This window comes from Miscanthus floridulus, chromosome 11, assembly GCF_019320115.1.
Source record: "Miscanthus floridulus cultivar M001 chromosome 11, ASM1932011v1, whole genome shotgun sequence".
Taxonomy (NCBI): Eukaryota; Viridiplantae; Streptophyta; class Magnoliopsida; order Poales; family Poaceae; genus Miscanthus; species Miscanthus floridulus.
Genome location: NC_089590.1, coordinates 50,291,899 through 50,317,721, shown reverse-complemented (window position 1 = coordinate 50,317,721; position 25,823 = coordinate 50,291,899). Strand labels below are relative to the sequence as shown.

Below are 25,823 nucleotides of genomic sequence, written 5' to 3'. Positions count from 1 at the left end.
GACTATGTGTTATGGAAATGGTTAAAGTAATGTTTATGTCTTAATCGTTAGTTCATTTGTATGCGATGGGGTAGGTATAGTTTGTGGATTATTTCGGCTGATTTCGGCTGATTCAATAGTATTCTGTGGGAGAGAATAAGCTGAAACAAGCTGAGACTAGACAAACAGAACATGGTGATTTGGAAGTATCATTTTGTTAGTACTTTCTATCGTATAGTGTCGTTTTTGACATTAACCGAAGTATCGGTACTGTTCTCATATTCGACTATACGTATTAGTTTTATTTTCAATATAGAAACGTGAACAGAGCCTTCTTCCTATCGTTTCGGATCGTTTTCACCCTACCAGAGACTCGTACAAACATTTGCAATTTGCAACTAATACAGCAAATATAATTTATGTTAAATCGTCCTCTTGGCCACCGGGCTTTCATATTCCAATATTTGACTGGTGCAAAAAGTAACTTCTTCCGCTAGCTATTGGCTACTCCCACCAAGTTATGCCCAAATCCATTCCGGCGGTCGTTTACTCATTTCTTGGTCAGCGAACGATCCGATCGGGTCTGTGCGCGCCCGCATTGCCCGTTCAAGTTCCTGACGTCACTTTTAAAAAAGTGAAACTTTTGTTTCAAAATGCTATAACTTCTGAACAGTGTATTTATTTTTAATTTCGCCTACACCAGTGTGTTGTACGAGATGAGACGAACAAAACTAGATCCCACTTGCTTATGTTTTATTCTTTTCGTCACGTAGAACACACCGGTGTAGACGGAATTGAAAATAGATACAACATTCGGGAGTTATAATATTTTTTAAAAAATATTTTGCGTGGGCCCCAACATACAGTTGAAATTGAGTGGACGCATGCAGCAGTTCACTCAGCACGGGAAAAGAGAACGAGCACGCTTGTCACTATCCAATTAGGGTGCCATGCGGAAATTACTTATTCTGAAAAAGGATGGTACGCCGTGTCGGAAAATCATTTGCTCATTTGCTGATTGATGCGTTCGCGAATTATCCACGTATGCTCTACATGATTTACGGATTTGCATGCCTCGAGATTCACGCTCGACAAAACAAATGACGATATAGGATAGTACTCCATCGATGTTCAGAACGAATCACGAAACACACTGGACGGTGATGGAAGGAAGAAACCTTGCTGAGATTATTAAGAACTCGTGTTGCCGCCACCCGAGAGGAGCACGTCGGCAACCAGCTTGTCGAGGTTGGCGTATGAGCGCCCTCCGGGCCGCGTCGCGCGGAGACCAGTCTCCTGCCACTCCACCGCACGGCGGTGCATCTCCTTTCCCTTCTCCCCACCCATCACCTCGCGGATCTTCTCCTCCACCACCTCACGCCGGACGTCGTGGCCGATCTCCATGGCCACGCCCCACTCCACGCACTTGTACCGGCAGTTGGTCTGCTGCTCCGCGAAGAAGGGCCAGCACAGCATGGGCACTCCGGCGCACAGGCTCTCCATGGTCGAGTTCCACCCGGAGTGCGTCAGGAACACGCCCACCGCCTCGTGCCTCAGCACCACCTCCTGCGGGCACCAGCTCGCCAGGTGGCCGCGGCCCTTGATGGCCTCCAGGAACTCCGGCGGCAGCACGGCGGCGTCGCCGTTGACGAGGTCCGGCCGGATGATCCATAGGAAGTCGTGGCCGCTGTTGGCCAGGCCCCACGCGAATTCCACCAGCTCTTCGTTGGTCATCACCGTGATGCTGCCGTAGTTCACGTACACCACCGACCTGGGCGCCCTGCCGTGGAGCCAGTCGAAGCAGGAGACGTCCTCCTTCCAGAGGTTGGAGCCAAACGCATCGGCCGGGTCTCCCCGGGGTACTATCTCCTCGGCGAGGAAGGCGAGCGGGCCAATGGTGTGGATGGACGCGGACGACGGGATCATGGCGCGCATGGCGTCGAGCGCCTCCTGCTCGAGCTTGTCGAAGGTGTTGAGGATAACGGCGTCCGCGCCGGCTATCTGCTCCGTCACCTTAAGGGCGAAGTGGAACATGAACTCGTCGGGGTCCGTCGAGCGCATGAAGCTTGGGAAGTCCTTGAGCCGGAAGTGCTTGCCCATCCCCGGCGCCCAGTCCGCCGGCGTGTCCAAGAACCCGTTCGTCAACTGCTCGGCGTCTGCATCGATCATGGTTAGAAAACGTGAGCAGCTGCCTGCTGCAGTACCCTACCGACCCATCGTGCTTCGTGCAGGCGGGGGGCTAACCTTTGAGCGGGAAGATGCCCTTCTCCATGAGGTCTCGGTAATAGCGGTAGCCCATGTAGCCGCAGACGCTGGCCGTCCAGAAGAGAGCGCACGGCACGCGGATCTCTCGGGCTGCTTCCAGAGTGAAGCTCATGACGTCGTCTCCGACGACGCAAGTGACCGGCGGCACGTCCTGGGAGGAGTTGAGCTCGGCGAGGAGGCTCCTGAAATGCGGGAGGCAGTTCTCCATGGTGGCGCGGCAGAGCGACGGCACGTCCTGGGTGGCGTCGGCGTCGGACGGGGGCAGGCCCTCCGGGATGGCGGCGAAGCGGAAGTCCGGGAGGCCGTCGAGCGCGCCGGCGCCGCGGGAGCGGAGCAAGCGGCGGTGGTTGAACTCCGTGTTGACGAAGGTGATGTGGAAGCCCCGGCTGTGGAGGATCTTGGCCAGCTTGAGCATCGGCGTGACGTGGCCCTGCGCTGGGAACGGCACGCACACGGCGTGCGGCCGGCGATCGGCGTCAGCAGCGATGGAGCCCATGTCGATCTGCGCGCCTGCTGTGCAGTGATGTGCAACAGCGCAACTGCTAGCTTCAACTTGTTGTGACGATTGTGTATACTATACTTATGAGATGAGGCACGAGTGATGTATAATGGAAGCTGGTATTTATAGAGCTAGCAACTGCCTGCAGGTGCAGGGCTTTCTCTATATGGCTTTCTCTCTGATTGGAAGCTCTAGATATTCTGTATGACTTTCTCTCTGATTGGAAGAGCTCCAGATATTATGGCTTTCTCTCTGACTAGAAGCTCCAGATATTATGGCTTTCTCTCTGACTAGAAGCTCCAGATATTATGGCTTTCTCTCTGACTAGAAGCTCCAGATATTCTTTCTGGCTTTCTCTCTCATTAAAAGCTCTTGGCTTTCTCTCTAATTGGAAGCTCCAGATATTCTGGCTTTCTCTCTGACTGGAAGCTCTAGATATTCTTTCTGTTGATATCGTGCAATCTTTCTGGTGCGGCCCCATTCCCCCGGTGGGGCAAGAGGCCGCGAGCCGATGTCGCGACACGGAGCTCTCCACCTGTTGAATGGCGGCGGTTTCCACCGGCGCTCGGAGGTTTCGGTGGATTGCCTGTTCCTGGGGTCGGTAGGCTCGGGAAGGCCGCGTAGAAGCATCGCGACAGCAGCGATGTTCTGGCCAGCCCGAGCAAACTGTGGGGGATCGTTCCCTCCGTCTTGGATGTTATGCTGGACCTGGCGGGCGCGACCCCGAGTGCCGCTTGTCGGGTTACGCGCACGTGGCGAGCGTGCTGCGCCAAGCGCACCAACGCAGGTGGCGGCTGACTCTGCCGCCTTTGTCGTAACTCCTCGCCGTTCTCCTGCGCACGCGCGAGGGCCTTCACACGAGGGTCCGGAGGGGTGAGGGTCTGCAAAAATTCTGCTACCACCGGTGGCTGCCCCGGGGCGTCCGCCACAACGCACTCTCGGGACAGAGGGTGGCCAGATGGCATAACGTCGCTTTCGACCTCGTCATCTACGAGGTCGTGAAAGGAGGCAAGAGCGTAGCTCGCCATCCCCATAAATTCGGATGTGAGAGGGGGCGGCGTTAGCATCCTTCAGAGCCCCCGCGCGCACGCGTTCATGGGGGACGAGAAGCCATAGGGGAACCAGTCGTACGATGGTCATGGTGAGGATAACGGGGTCCCTCCGGAGAGTCAGCGGAAGGTGTTTAATAGTGAATAAAGAACAATATGTACGTTACTCGCTGTGGAGTTTGAGCCCAGCATGGGCTCGAGGCGTAGCATAGGTGTTTCGACGTTGAGGTCATCGAGTGGCCCGGGGCCGGCGGAGGGCGCTCCTCCTCCAGTGGGCGCCCGGACAAGTGCCTCCTCGTGGAGGCAGATTACACCGAGCTGGTCGGCGACGAAGTCCAGACTTCCGAAGAGGAAGGTCTGGTGCGGCTCAAAGACGGGAGGAACCCACATCCCAACAGGTGGGAGGGTAGGAAACTCTAGCGAGCCAAAGCGAATCATATCGCTTGAGCCCGTCATGCCGAAGATGGTGGAAAGATGGGCCATCCGATGACCAAAAGCGTGAATGCACGGCGTCCTCCCCACGGACGACGCCAATTGTCGGTGAGAAAAGTGACAACAAGTAAATATTTGTAATTTTGTCGTGCGTTGTGATCGGATGTGGCCTAGTACTCGATGACATAGGATTTATACTGGTTCAGGCAACGTGTCCTACGTCCAGTTTTAGTCGGTCGAAGACTTTATTCCTGAGCCCAGGTGCTCGAAGTTTGCTGTGGGGTTATAAACGGGTAGGAATAAGAAGGGGGTGTTAAAGGCCCGGTCGGACTCTGAACCAAAGGGCCGATAGTGACAGGGGCTCTAACATGTGCTAAGTATTGGAGCGTATGCTCTGTGTAGCTTTAGAGTTCTAGAGCTATTGTCCTATTCGAGTTCTCATATCCTCGAGTGCTTGAATCGTCTAGCTTCTCTTTTTGAGGAGAGCCGGAGAGCCAGTCCCCCAATAGCCAGAGAGCTCATCCCCTTTTATAGTCGAAGGGGATGGGCTCTTACAAGTCAGAGAAAGAGAGAGAATGTATACGTGTGCTACCTAGTCTTGTTGCCCACGTTGTTAGGTACGAGATGATTGTCGGCGCCCATAATACTGTTTATGTCCAGATGCATGTGGCAGGCTCTACCGTGTTCGCCTGGTATGGCAAATGTCGACACCTACAATACTGTTTGGGTTCTAACGCGCCTGGAAGGTTGCATAGTACCTATCTGGCATGACCTGGTGGCACCGTCTTATAGGTGCGCAGGGTATGGCAGGGTACGGTCCTCGGTATTGCAGTTTGACTTGAGCGCCTTACCTTATCTGCTTCACCTGATCCCCAGACCCTTACTGAGCGAGTGTCCCCGGTCGGTTGTTCCTAGTCGGCCCCGACCGTGTCGGTCAGGGAAGAGGCGCAAGTAGATGTTCGGCGTATCCCCGGTCGAAAAAGACAATCGGAGTCGGACTATGTCCCCTCCTTGGCCAGACCTTCTGGTCAGGGACCGGATCGTTCTCCCAGCCAATCATTAGGTATCTAGGCCAGCCTAGGAGCCGCGCGTTGTCGCTACGCCGTCTGCTAGGCCATGTTTTTGCTAGGAAGCGAGCCCATTGGGGACCCCGGATTTATGAACCGACACTAGGCTTAGGCAATACAGGCAACCAAACAACTGAAGATTGCCTTGGTGGAAGCAGGACTAGGTTGTCTGGAGTTGTTCCAAACAAGTCTATTGTAGTCGCAAAAATCTCAGTAGTTTTTATTTAGACCCTCTTTGATACCCCTATATGATTATAATAATCATGTTATAGTCCAGACAAGATTCATTATATTTTTGGATTATTATAATCAGATCTTTTGATTACCATAATCCATAACCTAGGGAAGACCTGATTTTTAGGGATTATAGATGTTGAAAGTCTAACTTGTCCCTTAAAACGACGATCCAATTGCCAAACTAAAGGATAGGATAGAAATTTCTTATTTGAACCTACCATAATCGAGGGACCCAAACACTTATTATTATAATCCATAAATCCAGCTATGTTCTAAACAGGCCCTAATAGAACCATTGGCTCTCTCACACTAGTTATTTAATAACTATACTAGCCGTTCAGATTACTGAACACAAAACAAGCAAACACAAATTTTCTACACAAAACAAGCAAACACAAAATTTGTACCAAACGAGATTATCATAATCGATCTAGCTCGAGAAGGCAGACACCTTTGTTGGAAGAGGTAGGAAACAAACAAAATTCTTCCCGCGTGCTTGACCAGCGTAAAGATCTTATCTGCAGTTGGAAAATACAACTATACGATCCAGTTAGTGCCATGGGTGTATACGTAGAAAAAGGCGGCAGATTCCTGCTTGTTTCTGTTTCAGGCAATAAAAAAGATGAGGCTTTGGTCAGCATTGTCGATCGAGTTGTCGACGGTCGATACGTCTCTGCTCTCTCGTTCTACGCATGCATTTCAAATGAATATATCATCCAAGTCACGTCGAGGTTGCAGCCTGCAGAGGAAGGCATGCGTCACGGCTGAGGCAAGACATAGACTGCGGACGAATAATCAATCACGATCTCGTTCGTTCATTCTCACTTCTCACTCATCAGAAGTCAAACATTTTCGATTTTAACCTATAAGAAAATATTAATATTTATAACATATAATTAATATTATTAGATAAATCGCCGAACATATTTTTATAATAAACTTATTTGAGGATATTGTATGTGTTGCTAATTTTTCTTTATAAACCTAGTCCAACTTAATAAAATTTGATCCACATGAATCTCATAGTGACACTCTTTTTAGGACGGGATCTATATACCATTTCCTAACCACCGGGAGAAAATTTGTCTCCTAGTTTGTCTCGATATATACTACTACACGAGTTGCAGAAGCGTGAGCAACACTCGCCTCTCCATACTCCATCTCCATCCAGCGCCAGCCGCCAGGCGGAAAAGCCATATAATATATTCTAGTGCACCACGAGATCGGGGCGCGCTGCAGTTTGCCGGTTTCTTTTATCAAAATGTCCTGCTCGACGCGATCCACGCGGGCGCACATGCGCTAGCGGCGGCTTAGCCAGATCTAGCTAGACTTGGATATGATATGTGGACGGTCCAACGGCAGTGCATCTGAGCATCAGAGAACCACGCACGACAAGCCGCGCGCAGAGGGTAAGATCAGATGCTCCAGGCCAGGAGGATCGGTCCTACGGTTACTTCAATCTGGAATGGAGTCGTTGCTGATGCGATATTGCCTGGTTCATGAAAGTTACCCCTCCAGTTTTGACTTGGCTACCCAGTCAGATCAGACAATTTACTTATGGATGTATGGAAATAACGTTTCGTTGAACAATTGGCAAATGGAGAGATCGAGACAGAGGACTGAGGACCACGGCATGATAATATATAATATTATCACATCAGTAAGGGACCATGAGACTAGATGCCAATTCGAAATAATCAAAGCAATCTACTCGTTGTGATACGGCCAGCGCGGCGGCACCCATGGCCACCCGTCACTTAGCCTGATGACGACGAATATACAAGTCGTAGTCGTAGCTAGCAGAAACAAGGAAATCTCTAGAAAAGAGACAGGCTGATGTAGATCGTATGTATTCAGCGACAATTGTGTTACGGTTCGTGTAAATTAAACCCCTTCTGCCGTCCATATTAGATTAATCAGGCCGATTTCTGCTCCGAAGTGCATAGATACAAGCATACTAAGAAACAACAGGGTTTTGCACGATTACATCTTGGTCTCTCCAAAGAAATCTACGTTACATATTCTATTTGAGGCACGAAGCTAGGATGAAATACGTGTGTTTAAGCACTAAATCATGTCATCATGAGCATCATTAGGAATTAAACATATGTTTCTACCTTGATATAGGGTTAACCCATATGTTCGCCCTAGGTGTTGATCCAACCGGGAATCGACTCAGACCATCCAAGCTAGGGTTAACCACCACATTAGCCGACTTGAGTCAACTGTGACCTGGTCATCTCTGATGTGAGGGCAGCTTGACCTAGATATGATCTAACCGCACCCAATCGGTCATCACACCGCGAGCGCCATTCGGGCACATGTCACGCTCACAAGTACCTTTTTGCCATGCAGCTACCACAAGCCTCACCTGTTAACCTAACCCCTCAGTCTCTCCCTACTCACAGAACCTCTCTTCCACTCCCCTCTCGCCCCCCAAGCAAGAAAACAAGACTACAAGAGAGAAGAACCACCCACAATCCTCACCGGAGGATCACCAAAGTTGAATGCCAACGAGCTTCCTACCTTGTCATCCTCCACTTCTTCCTCACCTTGGAGTGGAACAAGAAGAACCTCAAGATATCTTTCCTCTTGTCCCCTCTACTTCAATCACCTCAAAGGATAACATAAATGAAAACTTCACCAATGCCATCCTACATTAAGCTATGACTCCTTGCTCAATCTCATGTGTTGCCTATGATCTCCCTAGAACTCCATTCCTCTCCAGTTTAACCAGTGGCGGATCCAGGAAATATTTCAGGGGGGGCTGAACAACACTGCTGCTCGATCTTAAGTCTCAGCCCCCCCTACATTATAGAACTTTGCCTAAAAATTTATGGGAGCTCCACAGGAGGTTCCACTGTTTTGGTATGGGTAGGGGGGGCTTGAGCCCCCCCCCCCCCCCCCCCGCCCCACCGTTGGATCCGCCCCTGAGTTTAACCAAGGGTTAGCTCTACGAAAACCACATAGAAGCTTCACCATAGATGATCTAGAGCTCAGAAAAATTAGTGCATTCAAATAAGATGTGTTCCCACCTCTTTAGGAAGATATAGGAACAAATCTTATATCCTCGGCCAAGCTGTAGTAGTGCAACATTTGACCTAGGACTAAGGCTGGTCATCAAACAGAGCCTCTGTTTGAGTAAAAAACTCTCAAAGATCTTACCATGATCCTCCAATCTCTCTTACTCAACCCATCTTGCACGGTCAGTCGTTTGACCACAATCACTACCTTTTCCATCCAAGCTCACTGAAAAACACTACTTAGTTGTACCCCCATCCACACGATAACGATGTTTAGTCATGCTTAACCAAGTCATTGAACACATCATTATCAATTATTCTTTTTTTGCGACGAAAGAAGAATTATATTTGATAATAGCTGGGTACATCAACACGTTACAAGCATTCTGGATTACACAAATATCTAGAAACTGATTTTCATCTAAATTGTACCCATGCTGTGAACAACTCTAGATCTCAAAACTAAACTTGTACGATGCTTTGCAGTATGGATGGCTGCACAGGCAAACACTCGGCAAAAGGCCTGAGAACATATGCCCAACGAATGACGGCCAACATTCATGTAGGCGGAGTTGAGAAACTTCTTCTTTCTGGTGTCTTCCTTCTTCTTCTTTCTACTACCAAAGAATGAGGAAGAGTGATCTGAAACTTATTCTCCCTGATCCTTCATCATGGCCAAATCTAACCACAATAAAACAGAGAAGAGACAGGAGAAAATTATTTCATGGCGACGACACTATCTTCGCCTTGATGTCGCCGTCCAGAAATAAAAGTTTTCATGCCATCATACCAGTGAGGATGCTGACGTCGTAGTTGTCATCCTCATCTTCAATAGAGCCGTCATGGAGAAAACGATTCCACCATACCCTCTCGCCGTCTCTGGAGAGGAGAAGGAGGAGATAAATCCCCATAACCAAGAAACTTGACATGGAGAGACCCTAAACCTAAAGACTTGATCTACTGGAAAAACTTATTAAAAACGATGCATCCCCACTCCCTTTGGCCTCTGGCGATATGCAGGAGGGGGGAGGGAGGGGGACCAGCGGTGCTGAAGGTGGGGAGCGGCGGCGGCGGCTCTCCGAGTTGTGAGACATGAGGGTGGGCTCTGGAGGCTGAAACGGCGGATCGATCGATATCATTATCAATCATTCAAGGCATGTTCATTAACTATGCATCATTTCAAAAGCATTCGTGTAGAGACCGAAGCACCAGAGCAAACAGAAGCTAGTCCTAAGTTGGAGCCCGTATCCAATGAGGCATTGCTCAAGCACCATGGTAAACACCTCTATAGCTTATCTCCTATTTTGGATGAAGATTTTCTTGAGTTACTATAGTAATGCTTTTGCATGAGGAATATATTACTCTATGTAGTTCGATGAATATTTAGAACCCAACTTTTTATTTGATCCCTCCTTTTGTGAATACTTATATTCACCTTGAAGTATGCATGCGTAGGAGTTTAATGAATATTTAGAACCCAACTTTTTACTTGATTCCTGCTTGTGAATACTTACATTCACCTTGAAGTATGCATGAGTAGGAGTCTCATTTATATATACTTAGACATTGTTAGCCTGGTGGAAGTTGATATGGCAATTGTATCATCACTCGCAAGCTTCTAGGATGGTTGTTAAACTATACCACTTGCAAGTTGAGAAGAGGCGATAAAGCATGAGCAACATGTGACATGGTCGGATCTCAAGCGAGTAGCTGGTCTCGCTTGGGGTAATTAAGGACCAGTGCGTTGTCATTTTGATACTTGAGAACGTTGATACATAAGCCACATGTCATATATATATATGGGAATATGGTACTCATAAGCCTAGTAGTATGTGTTGCCTGGGTCACTCAGATTTGGTGTAGTATAGGATGAGGTATAGCTAGGGGTTAGACACCTATCCACTCTGAGCATTCGTTGGATATATATGTTGGACAAGCATGCGAAAGGTTGGCACAGGAACCGTCACTTACAGACTGGTCGGTCATATGGTCATTGGTCTCATGCCATGTGGGTACCATTGTACACCAACGGACACTACTACAGAATGGACTTGTTGTTCCAGGCGGTAACGGCTTTTAGTCCCGGTTACCGCGCCGGGACAACGATCCCGGGACTAAAGTTGGAACCTTCAGTCCCGGGTCATCGAGCCGGGACTAAAGAGGGACCTTTAGTCCCGGTTGGTGTTACCAACTGGGACTAAAGGCCCTCCAGCCGAGCAAACCCGGCGCACCCTTTAGTCCCGGTTGGTAACCCCAACCGGGACTAAAGGTTCCTTTTCTTTTTCTTTTTTTTTTGTTTAATTTGTTTTCAGTTCAGTTACACATATTTGTTTAATATATAATATATTTTTATGTACGTATTCTACGCTGCTAATATAAATACACGCACGCATATAATTACATCTAATTCTCATCTCGAGCATTATTATATTCGAATAAAGTATGAAACTATATATATTATAGATATATATGTATATATACAACACTTTCATAATCTTGTTCTCGAAAATAACGATATCAATAAACATTTAATTTATATCATTAGTTCCTTAGATCAAAGTAGAACTCGCCGTTGGGATTTAGCACTTTTTCTAGAAGATATCCTGCTATTGACTCTTGAACTGCTTTCAGATGGTCTTTTTGCATGACCCTTCGTTTCAACCATTCAGTCTTGTATTTGAAATAAAAGGAAAAGTATTAATATATATATATATATATATATATTCATTTAAAAATAAATAAAAAATTGATATATACGTACTCTGAGGACATCTTCAGGAGTTCTTCTTATGTATCCAGTGATAAATTCACAAACGTAGTATCCACACAAGTTATTACCTGGTTCCTGCCGCAAACACCACTGTACGAGAAGAAGATTATTCTCATCATCTCACACGTAAATTGAAGTACGATATAGTAATTAAACACGTGGGGAAGTATATATAGTACAACTTACTGGTATTTCAACTACATTAAGTGGTGCCTTGCAATCCTTGCGGTGTTGCCGAATAAACTCTTTCCAAACCCTGTGCAACCAATAATGTACGATCGTTAATAAATTATGGCAAAGTCTATTCAATAATAGTTGTGCGCGAGAGATCGAAATTACCCCTGGATAATGTCTATCATATCTTGGTATAGTGCTTGCTCTTTTCTCAATGAGTCCAAGATTACTAACTAACTTGAGTTTAACTCAATGACAATGAGTATCCAGTGAAACCTGCATTGGTTTATACACACACGTACATGCATATAAGTTGTATTGATATTACATAAAATGTGTAGACTACATTATTATTAACACTTACTCAAAGTTGTACGGGAAAAGTATTGTTGTCTTGTCGTGCTGCTTCACGAAGAACTTCATGATATTCGTCTGTGTTTCAGATACCCAGTGGTCCTTGATAATAATATCGGTTTTGAATACGATATAAGGATCAATGAAGCCAACACTGGTGTCTTATATTCTTTGGAGCTTTGACATCTGAAATCTGTATATAAATATAAGTTACACGTGAGAATAATTATATACACGTACGCATGGAAGTGGGTTTATTAAATAAAAGTAAGAATCACTTATAAACAAAAGGAGCTAATGATTGATTTGTCCATAGCGTCCAAGTGGAATAGTTGATGCAATTCTTCGAAACTAATATGTAAGATGTCATCTCCACGGAAGTAATGATGGTCTCTAAATCTGACAAAGAGCCACTGCTCACCCCTACCACACGCCTGCATGTACCACTTGTTGAGCAAGTACATTTGCGTACCCAATTCATTTAGAGCCGCAGGGTTGTACAGACTTTTGCCAAATTTATAAGTCTTCCAGGTATCAACTTCCAGGTTCTGGATTGGAGCTTTGCCCGTCACTTGATCCAAGGTTAAACCAGTTTGTTAAAAAAAAGCATTAAGGTCTTGAACCGACACTTCTCCAGAGTTGTCTGGTCGATAGACTTCTATGTTGGAACCATATTCATTAGCAACAATAAGATTTTGCATTGGTTGCTTCTATTGTCCGAGCTATGGGACATCCTTCCCTGATGCTCTTTTCCTTTTCTTATGTGCATCATGTGACTTTACGAGGGAGCGGTCATAGTCTGATAGTGGCGGTGGCTTATGAACTTCAAGCATCTTTTTCTTGTGAGCTTTGACCTTCTGCCTCAGCTGATCTCGTGGTATGTAAAAGTACGACTTCTCCTTAAGCTTCGCTTGTCTCTGCTTTTGAATATCTATAAAAAATCTTTCACTTTTTTGCCTTCTTCAGCTGCTATTTGCTTATCAGTCTTTTTAGGAAGTATTTCTTGAGAAATAACTCTTTTTTTGTCTTCTTTGCCGCCGGGACCTTAGACGTCTTTGTAGTGCGTCGCTGTGGAGGTGGTGGGGGCGGTGTTGGAGACCGGCATGGAGGCGATGAGGCCGGTGTTGGAGTCTGACGTGGAGGCGTTGGAGATCGTTGTAGAGGCGGTGGGGCCGGTGTAGGAGTTGGAGATCGTTGTGGAGGCGATGGGGCCGGTGTAGGAGTTAGAGATCGTCGTGGGGATGAAGTCGTCTCGCCCCCTGTGACGCTGTGATGAGATGGGGAATGAATGATTGGGCTAGGCTGGGGGGGACCCTGCTACAAAAACAAGTTATGGGTCAATTATTTTTGAAGCTAATATAAAATTAATGGAAAAATAATATTTCATTCACTTTCATTCGTACCTAGGGTGAGGTAGGGGAAGCGGTGGCGCCCCAGGAATGATGATGAAGCGTTTGCGCCATTGAATAAATGTCTTCTCTGCTTCTCCTAGTGTCTTCTCCCCATCACCGTCTTCAATGTCAAGAGGAACATTGCTGTAACCTTTGAGCACTCTATCGACCGAGACGCTAGCATATTCAGGTTGAATAACTGACCCATGGATTCTTGGTGTCTTCGTTCGGTCTATTGGAGATACAACCCCGACAACCACCATGATTGATGCATTATTACCATCTGGAATGTGCAGCTCACATGTTGTTAGAGGCTCGGTAATGTCATCAACAGGGAAGCGCAACCTAGCATCACCTTGAATAACTAGCAGCTCCATGGAAGCACAACTGCTTTTCATCTGACCAACGGGGCTAATGGTGACTCCTGGCGTCGATTGCGATTGCATTTGACTCATTGCTAGCTGCACTTGCCTCTTGATCTCCTCCTGCATTCTTGCCTCAAGAGATTTTTCTCGTTCATGTGATTCAAGCAATGCTTGTCGTGACTCATTAACAAATTGCTCCAATACACGGATTCGGTCTGCCTCCTCATCCTTCTTTCTCTGGCGGCTTCTGTAGATATCCCTGTCTACTGGGAATGCTTGTAGCCATGGAACCACCCCATAGCCTCTTGTTCGACCACCATGTTCGGGATTCTCTAGGGCATATGTCAATTCATCCTTTTCTCTGTTGGGCTTGAAAACACTACTATCAGCTTCTTCCCTAGCACGAGCTAGTCTTTGTGTTGCTCTCTTAATTTTTGGGCTGAAAATTAGCTTGCCAGTGTTTGGGTCTAGGCTTCCCCCATGAGCGTAGAACCAATTCTTCGCGCGTTGAGGCCAGTTCTTCTCTATTGTTTCAAGTATGATTCCCTTGGCAGTAATCTCTGCTTCTAGGTTCTGCCACTTAGGAATAGCACTCCTATAACCACCTGATCCCATGCGATGATGGTATTGCTTCTGTCAGGCATTCTGCTGATTCCTCATCACACGTTCCTCACTCTCTGGAGATGTCTTGTATTGTACGAAGTCATCCTAATGGGACTCCAACTTGACAAACGCCTTAGCATTGAAATTTGGCGTTTCATTCTTCAAGATAAACTTTTTATACAATGTCTTCTTCCAACTCTGGAACAATGTTGCCATCTTCTTCATTGTCCAATCCCTCACTAGCTCCTTCGAAGCATCATCTGCTTGTAATGTAAAATGCTGAGTGATATCTCTCCAAGCTAGGTTCTTGTCACGATCAGATACAAACTAACATTAGGAGCGGATATCTTCTGCTTCCATTTATGAGCACTAACTGGGATCCTATCCCTTATAATGAACCAACATTGATTGACATATGTCTGAGCATGTGGTTCCAATGGTTTGTCGGTGTCGGTGTCGAATTCTGATATTATGAAACGGCCCTCTAATGGCTTTTTTGGCCCTCAGACTTTCCTACTCTTGCCGGTGGTTGATGTAGATCCAGAGACTGGCTACATGAGTAGAAACACAACGATTAACAATAAATATATGTACGCATGCATCTATAAGAGATGATAGATAATCGAATATACCTCGCCAGTATTTTCTTGCGCGACAATTTGTTGATCTTCAACCACCGGCATATTCAGGATATCCTCATAATCAGCAAAGTACTGACTCATGTCATCTACATCCACATTGGTGCCGACGTTGATAATATTCGCCATTATGTCATCATTCAAGTTATCATCCGGAGCACCCATTTGTATCTTCAAGATAACACATAGATAGAATTACTATAGCACATAACATAAGTACATGTGATAACACATATAGAATGTCTCTCTAGATACAATTTTCTCTCTCTCTCAACACATAGAATAAGTGCATATATATATATATATATATATATATATATAGATATATAGATATGCATGTGATAACACATAGAATGTCTCTCTAGATACAATTTTCTTTCTCTCTCAACACATAAAAATAATTAAGTACATGTATATATACACATAGAAATAATTAAGTACATATATATGTATACATATAGAATCTCTAGATAGAATTAATTACTAAATCTAATTAAACCTAACATATATACATAGATAGAATTACTAAATCAAAATTAAATCTAACACATATATATAGAGAGATAGAATAATAATTACTAAATATATCAAAAACTATAATAAAAAACTATCTAAAAAAACTATCTAAATAAAGTACTAATTAAATTTTAATACATTTAAATCTAATTAACATATATCAAAAACTATCTAAAAAACTAAGAATAAATTACTAATTAAATTTTAATACATTTTAATCTAACATATATATCAAACACTACCTAAAAAAACTATCTAAAAAAACTATCTAAAAAAGTGTCTAAAAAAATTTGGCCGAGGGCGCTGCTAGCAACAGGCCGCTGCCATGGCGGTCGGGCGTGCTGGCCGGCCACGGGGCTGAGCAGAGCCGCGCGAGGACGACGTACGGCGGCGTGGGCGGGGCTCGACGACGACGACGGCGCGGGCGCGGCAGAGACGTGGAGATCGAGGTCGGGCGGGGGTAGACGACGACGGCGGCGCGGGCGCGGCAGAGACGACGAGATCGACGTTGTAGATCGAAAAGTAGAAGATGAACCGTTCGATATATATAGGCCGGGACCCTTTAGTCCCAGCTGGTAACACCAATCAGGACTAAAGTTCCTTTAGTCCCGGCTGGTAAGCTGAACCGGGACTAAAGGTCCAACCCTTTAGTCCCGGCTCAGCTTACCAGCCGGGACTAAATGATCTTTAGTCTCGGTTGGTGTTACCAGCCGGGACTAAAGGTATTTTTGGACGGGCAATTCCGCCGACCCTTTAGTCCCGGATCCTGACCTGGGCCGGGACTGAAGGCCTAAAATTTTTGCAGCCCGCCAAAGTGTTGTTTTTTGATTAAGGATTGTAGATCTTGATGAGCTGCTCAAATGAGACACTAAATGACCTCAGATGAAAAATCTCTGAATACCAAGTTTGATCATCTCAGCAAGATCTACAATTTTTACATAGCATATTTTTCCATTTGAGAAAGTTTTATCAAACACTAGTCACAAATTCTTAAATCTCATAGACTTTCTATAACTATGTCACACACTTGTGAAATTTGAACTATATTTTGTTCAAACTTTCTCAAATGAAAAATGGCCTATATAAGGATTGTATATCTTGATGAGCTGAACAAACTTGGTATTCAAAACTTTTCAATTGGAGACAATCTAGGGTTCCGAAAACTAGTTTGTAGGCGTCGAAATTTAAAAATCACAAATTTGAACCATCCAAACTATCTCAAATGGAAAGTTGACCAAAACAACAATTGTAGATCTTGATGATTTTAACAAACTTGGTACTCAAAACTTTTCAATTTGAAGTCATTTAGAGTTCAGAATACTAGAGTCAAAGTGTTGTTTTTTTATTTGACCAAATTTGACTTGGTCAAACTTGCTCAAATGAGACACTAAATGACCTCAGATGAAAAATCTCTGAATACCAAGTTTGATCATCTTAGCAAGATCTACAATTGTTACATAGCTCATTTTTCCATTTGAGAAAGTTTTATCAAACACTAGTCACAAATTCTTGAATCTCATATAGACTTTCTAAAACTATGTCACACACTTGTGAAATTTGAACTACATTTTGTTCAAACTTTCTCAAATAAAAAATAGCATATATAAGGATTGTATATCTTGATGAGCTGAACAAACTTGGTATTCAAAACTTTTCAATTGGAGACAATCTAGGGTTCCGAAAACTAGTTTGTAGGCGTCAAAATTTAAAAATCACAAATTTGAACCATCCAAACTATCTCAAATGGAAAGTTGACCAAAACAACAATTGTAGATCTTGATGATTTTAACAAACTTGGTACTCAAAACTTTTCAATTTGAAGTCATTTAGAGTTTAGAATACTAGAGTCAAAGTGTTGTTTTTTCATTTGACCAAATTTGACTTGGTCAAACTTGCTCAAATGAGACACTAAATGATCTCAGATGAAAAATCTCTGAATACCAAGTTTGATCATCTCAGCAAGATCTATAATTGTTACATAGCTTATTTTTCCATTTGAGAAAGTTTTATCAAACACTAGTCACAAATTCTTGAATCTCATATAGACTTTCTAAAACTATGTCACACACTTGTGAAATTTGAACTACATTTTGTTCAAACTTTCTCAAATGAAAAAATGGCCTATATAAGGATTGTATATCTTGATGAGCTGAACAAACTTGGTATTCAAAACTTTTGAATTGGAGACAATTTAGGATTTGCATCGTTGTATCATACGGGCACAACAATGAATTTTTTCTTGACGTATGACCCTTGGTTATGATCTTGTCGTAACCATAGAGTGTCTTCATCATTTAACATGATGCTTGGATCTTTCTTCACTATGAAGGGTGGAATTCGAACATTTCTTTCATAATCTTCTGACATGTTTGACTTGTCTTCAATTCCCACTATATTTATTTTTCTAAAAAGAACTATGTGGCACTTTGGCTCATTGATCATTGAGTTGATGTCTTCATTTTTTCCTCTCTTTGCTTTTGTAGACATGTCTTTCACATAGAACATATGACTCACATCGATAGCAAGGACGAATGGTTCGTCTTTGTACCCAATATCGTTGAGGTCCACTGTTGTCATTCCATACTCTTTGTCGACTGTTACCCCTCCTCCGGTCAGCTTCACCCATTGGCACCGGAACAAAGGGACTTTAAAATTAGGTGCGTAGTCTAGTTCCCATATATCTTCTATGCGGCCATAATATGTTTGTATATTCTCATTTGGATCTGTGCCATCTATGCGAACACCACTATTTTGATTGGTGCTCCTTTTATCTTGGGCAACTGTGTAAAATGTATTCCCATTTATCTCATACCCTTGGTACGTGAGGATATGCCATGATAGTTGCCTAGCCAATAAATACAGTTGCTCATCAATATTGTCATCGCCTTGACATTCTTTTAGCAACCAACCACTAAAACTTTCCATGTGCTGACGTCTAATCCAAGCTTCAGTATTCCCTGGAAACTTGGATCGTAAGAACTCCTTATGTATCTCGATGTACGGATGCACTAATGACGAGTTCTGAAGAATTGTGTAGTGTGCTTTATTGAAATAATCGTCTTCCATGTCAATATATGTTTTCTTCCCTAAAGTTCCTTTACCACTGAGTCTCCCCTCGTGTCGCGATTCGGAAACGCCAATCGGGGCAAGGTCAGGAATAAAGTCAACACAGAACTCAATGACCTCCTCTGTTCCATAGCCCTGGGCGATGCTTCCTTCAGGCTTAGAACGGACTTTCACATATTTCTTCAAGACTCCCATAAACCTCTCGAAGGAGAACATGTTATGTAAGAACACAGGTCCAAGAATACTAATCTCCTTCACCAAATGAACTAGGAGGTGTGTCATGATATTAAAGAAGGATGGAGGGAACACTAACTCAAAGCTGACAAGACATTGAACCACATCATTCTATAGAGTAGCTAGTTCCACTGGATTGATTGCCTTCTGAGAAATTGCATTGAGGAATGCACATAGCTTCATGGTGGCTAGACGTACATGTGGAGGTAGAATTCCTCTTAAAGCAACTGGAAGCAATTGTGTCATAAGCACATGGCAGTCGTGGGACTTTAACTTTAGGAATTTCTTCTCTGGCACATTTATTATACCCTTTATATTGGAGGAGAATTCCGATGGGACCTTGATGCTGCTTAGACATTCGAACATGCTGTCCCTCTCTTCTTTGCTAAGCGTGTAGCTAGCAGGACTTAAGTAATGACGTCCATCATCTGTCTTCTCTGGATGAAGGTTATCTCGTTCTTTCATGCCCTACAAGTCCTGGCGTGCTTCAAGTGAATCCTTTGGCTTCCCATACACACCCATGAATCCTAACAGGTTCACACAAAGATTCTTTGTCAGGTGCATCATGTCGATTGTGTTGCGGACCTCTAGGACTTGCCAATAGGGTAGCTCCCAAAAGATGGACTTCTTCTTCCATATGGGTGCGTGTCCCTTAGCATCTTTGGGAACAGATTCGCTGCCTTATCCTTTTCCAAATACTACTTTCACATCCTTGACCATTGCGAGTACATCTTCTCCGGTTCGGTTATGAGGCTTCTTCTGGTGGTCTGGCTTACCTTTAAAATGCTTACCTTTCTTTCTTACTTGGTGATTTAAAGGAAGGAATCGACGATGGCCAAGGTATACGACCTTTCGATATCTTTTCAAATATATACTGTCAAGGTCATCAAAACAATGTGTGTATGCATTATATCCTTTGTTTGTCTGACCTGAAAGATTACTTAAAGCAGGCTAATCATTGATTGTTACGAACAACATTGCTCGTAGGTCAAAGTGTTCTTGTTTGTACTTATCCCAGACATGTACAACTGGTTTGTTCCATAAAACTAGAAGTTCTTCAATTAATGGCTTCAGATAGACATCAATGTCGTTGCCAGGTTGCCTCGGACCTTGGATGAGGATCGGCATCATAATGAACTTCCGCTTTATGTATAACCATGAAGGAAGGTTGTAGATACATAGAGTAACTGGCCAAGTGCTATGACTAGTGCTCTGCTCCCCAAAAGGATTCATACCATCTATACTTAAGGCGAACCTTATGTTTCTAGCCTCATTTGCAAACTCTGGAAATTCCCTGTCTATCGCTCTCCACTGGGACCCATCAGCTAGGTGTCTCAGCATATTGTCTACCTTACGGTCTTCTATATGCCACCGCAACAACTTTGCATGGTCTTTATTTCTAAACAAACGTTTTAAGCGTGGTATTATAGGAGCATACCACATAACCTTGGCAGGGATTTTCTTTCTAGGACGTTGTTCACCCTCGACGTCACCAGGATCATCGCGTCTGATCTTATACCGCGCTGCTTTACATACCGGGCATTCATCCAAATTCTCGTATTCATTGCCATGGTAGAGGATGTAGTCATTAGGACATGCATGTATCTTCTGGATTTTTAATCCCAAAGGGCAGACAACATTTTTTGCTTCATACATAGTGGTGGGCAATTCATTTGGCTTTGGAAGCATCTTCTTTATGAGGTTCAATAAATTTCTAAATGCCTTGTCGGATACACCATTCTTTGCCTTCCACTGTAGCAATTCCAGTGTTGTACCCAGCTTTTTTTGCCACTCTTCGGCCGTCGGGTATAGCAACTTCCTATGATCCTCAAGCATGCGCTCGAACTTAACTTTCTCTTTTTCACTTTCGTATTCTTGTTGTGCATCACGAATGGCATCGCCAAGAGCATCACCGAGATCATCTTCTGCCGCTACCTTTTCTTCATCTCTCCCCATTGTAGTATCATCAAAGGCACCATACTGAGCAATAATGTCATCAGTGTCTAAATCTTCTCCTTCACCTTGTTCCATCATGACCCCGCTTTCTCCATGCTTAGTCCAACATATATAGTTTGACATGAAACCTGACTTAAGCAAATATGAATAAAGACTCATTGAGCTTGAATATTCCTTTAAATTCTTACATATGGCATATGAACAGCACATAAAACTATCCCGCTTATTTGCCTCGGCCACATCTAAGAAATAGTGCACGCCCTCAATAAAGTCTTGGGAGCGGCGATCGGCATTGTACATCCAATGGCGTGACATAATCTGCATTACACGATAAATTATGAAAACCTTAAACATAATTAAGTATTTTATTACACAACATAGATGACACACACACGATTGATTAATTATCTAAGCCTGGCTACAACGTAAGCAATCCCAACTATCACTAAATAAACTAAAACTACAATGCACTTCAGTAACATAATTATTTCGTGATCGTACGCAACTAAAACAGATAAATCATTCTTCTGTTCAATATCAATAAGCTTCTCCTGCTGGCTCACTGCCTCATCATCAGCAGCCGCTACCTCAAGCGCAACCAAATTCTGCACGTATGTAGCATAATCTTCCTCCCAGTACCAACAATCGCATCCATTGCCCTCCCACTGAAATTAAAGCAAAAAAATATTTAGTCAAAAATATTCAAGAAAAGCAGGTCAATTAACCATAATAATAAAATACGTAAGAAACTCATATAGCGATTCGGGCACTTGTAGAAAACACGACCCTTGTTGAGTCCCTGTCTCTTGACTCGGTACTCCATCACAATCTTCTGCTTACACTTGCCGCAGATAATGAGAGGAAGTTCTGGCCTCAGTCATTTCGCAACCGAACAAGAGGCCAAGGATCCGGTACTAGTTGTCATCTACTTTCTATACTTATTTTTACAAACTAGTGTAAATTTCATATTTTCTAAAATAATATATTTAAACAAAACTAGTACGGATTTTACATGTTTCAATAAATAACCATCCGTACTAGTTGACCTTGCTTACGTGATCATCTCGGTGAACATTTCTCCACCGGACGGCACCATACTTGGCCAAGGAAGAGCTCCGATTCTACGAGGAAGGCAACACAGTCTTCCACGACCGTTACCGCTCTTCCTCGTAGAATCAAAGCTCCTCCTTGACGTCCGTTACCGCTCGGCAGAGAACATGCTCGCCGAGCTAAACACGGTCCGCAAGTTCAACTAGTACGGATTTTCTACAATTTTCTAACAATTTTCTAAGTTTTTCATTTCATGGAAAAAATAATTCTAAAAAATAAAATACATGATTTCTAAGTATTTTATTTCATAGAAAAAATAATTCTAAGTGACCTGCTCGATATCGGCGAGCTCGTGGGCATTTAGGTTGCCGAGGATAGTAACATTTGTAGATGACATTTGTAGGTCTGAAGTTATCAAATATCTATCAAATTATAGCTCAAAAATATGTTTCAATAAATAACCATCCGTACTAGTTGACCTTGTTTACGTGATCATCTCGGCCAGCATTTCTCCACCGGACGGCACCGTACTTGGCCAAGGAAGAGCTCCGATTCTACGAGAAAGGAAACACGGTCTTCCACGACCATTGCCGCTCTTCCTCGTAGAATCAAAGCTCCTCCTTGACGTCCGTTACCGCTCGGCAGAGAACATGTTGGCCGAGCTGAACACGGTCCGCAAGTTCAACTAGTACGGATTTTCTACAATTTTCTAACTATTTTCTAAGTTTTCATTTCATGGAAAAATTAATTCTAAGATCACGTAAGCCGCCGGGGACGAGGATGGCGCGTGCTCCAGCGAGGACGAGCGAGGCGTGATTTTGATGAACTAATTTAACTTTTGTTTATCCAAACATATATGCAAATCATCATGTGATTTTGAGCTAAAAATGACATATAAAATCATAATAAAGTCCAACATATAAAGTTACACATGCATCTACATCGCAAAATGAGACAAGCTACTGATAAAACATAAGAGGATTAAGTTTGTTACCTCCAAAATCAAAGATCAACACCAATGGAGGGGGAGAGAGCAAGAACAACAGCAAGCTGAAGAACAGAGGCAGTGAGTTTGAATGGAATGGCTCGAGCTCGGGGAGGAAGGAATGAGCTGGATTATAGGCTGGGATAATTAGTCCCGGTTAGGGGGCCAAACCGGGACTAAAGATTAATCTTTATTCCCGGGGCATAACTCAAACCAGAACTAAAAGCTTTAGTCCCGGCTGGTATTACCAACCGGGACTAAAGGTAAACCTTTAGTCCCGGTTGGTAATACCAGGCAGGACTAAAGATCCCTGACCCGCGGACAACCGTTGGGTAGGGACCTTTAGTCCCGGTTGGTATTACCAACCGGGACTAAAGGGTTCTTTAGTCCCGGGGGCAAAAAAATGCCGAGGCTAATATCAAATTGGGACATCGTTCTAAAGTCTGTTCTCTAGTAGTGGGAGGGTATCAATCAATTTGAATTGCCATGCTCTAGTTTATTGAGAATGCTTTCTCTTTTGATAACTTAACCAAATGTAGAGGCTTTTGTGAGCTTTACTTATCCAAACCAAATCCTTGAGAATGATCCTTACATCCTGAAAGAATCATGGATCCTTATTAGCCATGTCCTAATATATTAGTGATGATAATGACAACCCAATCACTAGGACTAACATATGTATTAATACGTGTTCATAGATTTTCTAAGGTCTTAGGGATGTAGGAAATAAAAAAGAAAGATATTCAAGCCAGGACAAAGAAAGGATTGAGTTGGACTTATACCGTGAATTTATAGTTGTTAAAATTGTTATTATACCAAGTTCAAACTGTAAATATTTTCAACAAGCTTTCTAACGAGTTCAAAGTCCGTCAAAATCAAAGCCTAGAAAAACACAACCAAAATACCAAAACATCAACCCATGCATAGATTAGTGATCCTCACTGTATAACCCGCTAGGTATTTCTATAGATATAACACATTGTTTTTGAAGAATCTTGTATATCACTTCACACACTTTCTAACAAGTACAAGATCATCAAAATCAGAGTCTGAGCTAGGAGAAATGGCCAAAATACGAAGCATTTACACATACGCAGATTAATGACGCTCACCAGATGATCCTATATATCGGGATTTCTACTGATTTGGGGTAATGTTTTTGTAGAATCTTTGTAAGCACTTCATAATATTTTCCAACAGGTACAAGATCATCAAAATCAGAGTTCGGAGCTAGGAGATATTGCCAAAATATTGAATTGGTACGCTGGAATCCTATGAGCAGCGCGGATGATACGATGCAATTTCCAATCGTTCAGTGCCTTATTTTGTAGGGAGTTTTGCAGGGTCATGTAAATCACTTCACAAGATATATTTGCATAGATTGAGTACAAGATCATAAACAGTGGATTTCGAAGCTAGGAGTTATAGCTAAAAGACCGGTGAGACAGCATGATGAAATAGTATGTGTCACTGTATGATCTGATGCTTATTGTTTTGGGGTTAGCGTATTATTCGGTGCTTATAAAAATTTGTGACCGTTAGAGCAATGACTAGTTGGTTTTCTTGGGGCCATATATACTCCTTCAACCGGCCTTTTCAAGTGTGTTGGGGATCATAGAAACTAGAGGGACTTGATACACTTGAAAATACAGTCCAACCATGTATTAGAGCTTAGTGATTATATCAAAAATTGTTGTTCCATTTTTTCTCTGCTTCTTTTCTCTATAATTTATGTACGCCTTGTTGTAAGAGTTCGTCGACATCACAGCAGATTACTTCAATATCCAATAATATGACGCTTCAAGAATGATCAGGAAAATAAAGACAAGAGGGATATGTATACTTGATACATGTCTGTGTTCAATTACCAACCGAAAACTACCTCCTAGTCCAGAGGTTCTGGACGAAGTGAGCGAGGATAATGCTCGAACAGATTCCAGGACAACCTGCACTCGGCGTACGCCATGGGCTTGGCGAGGAACCAATCAACTGATAAATCGCCTGAGTAGAATTAACGCGATGGCGTTTGGTTAGAGTAAGCCCAATAATAAAGCTAAGTGTTCAGCTATAGATCAAATTGTAAGAGCTAAGCTATATAATAGTTATATCTTTTTTATTGAGTAAATTGCACCCACCGTACAACAACTTGAAAGGTGGGTGCAGATTGGTCCAAATAACTTATAGAATACTCAATTTAGTGTGACAACTTGGCAAGTGTGTGCATATTAGTCTAGCGACGACTTATAAGATGCACAATTGTGCAACAACTTGTCAAATTGGTGCATCTATAGTCCAAACGTGACAACGATGACGTCCCCAAGAGGGAGAATGGGAAGAGGTGAAGTAACACGACATCTTGAGCGACTCCTTTGATAGTGAATGTGCACATTTGAACTCATTTGAAAAAGACGTATTTGGTTGTAACAACGACTCATTTGAACTCAAGCCAACTCTCATCAACATGGTGCAACAACTTGTCAAATTGGTGCATCTATAGTCCAAACATTACAACGACGACGTATTTGGTTGTAACGACGACTCATTTGAACTCAAGCCAGCTCTCATCACTATGATACAAGCTAGCCAATTCTGTTGAAAAAGACACAAAAAAATGCAAGTGCTCTTATTTGTTTGAGAACTAAGTTATTTTTTCTTCTATATCAGCGTCTGTTTGACTATAATAAAATCATCATTGTACTTACTCTCGCGTGCAAAATAGGAGCAGCACTTACGAGATGGCGGAGGGCGCGGTTGCCGCCGCCGAGCTGATGACGCATAACAGTGAGCAGTGTGCTGCCTCTGCCCTCTGCCGGGCACTTGCTTCAACTAGGGATGAATATCGAGCCAGCTCAGCTCGTTATAGCTCGGCTCATTATCAAGCAGGCTCGGCTCGGCTTGTTATACTAACAAGTTAGAAGCTCAGCTCGGCCCGGCTCGCTTGGCAGCTCGAGCTAGCTCGTTTGACTCACGAGCTAACTTAAATTTTTTTCTTCATATTGAGGTTACTTATCTAGCAAAAGGCAGAGACGGGTACTGATTTTGGAAAAGCAAAATAAATAAGAGGACGAATAATTTGATGCTGGATTGGAAAAATTAAGAAAAAAAAACAAAAGCTAATGCTTGCTGCTATGGGTTGACTTGCAATAGAGTAAGCAAAGCTACGATTGCAA

The 25,823-nt window shown here is 43.5% G+C and overlaps 1 protein-coding gene across 1 annotated transcript; it reads right to left on the bottom strand.

The window, feature by feature from the left end:
* Positions 1–970: 970 nt before the first annotated feature.
* On the bottom strand, positions 971–2,849 carry LOC136490683 (7-deoxyloganetin glucosyltransferase-like). The gene is made up of 2 exons (XM_066486884.1): positions 2,224–2,849; positions 971–2,135 (listed from the first exon to the last, which is right to left on the bottom strand). Exons 1-2 carry the CDS (start codon positions 2,738–2,740, stop codon positions 1,171–1,173), a joined length of 1,482 nt encoding a protein of 493 aa, XP_066342981.1. The 5' UTR covers positions 2,741–2,849; the 3' UTR covers positions 971–1,170.
* Positions 2,850–25,823: the final 22,974 nt, after the last annotated feature.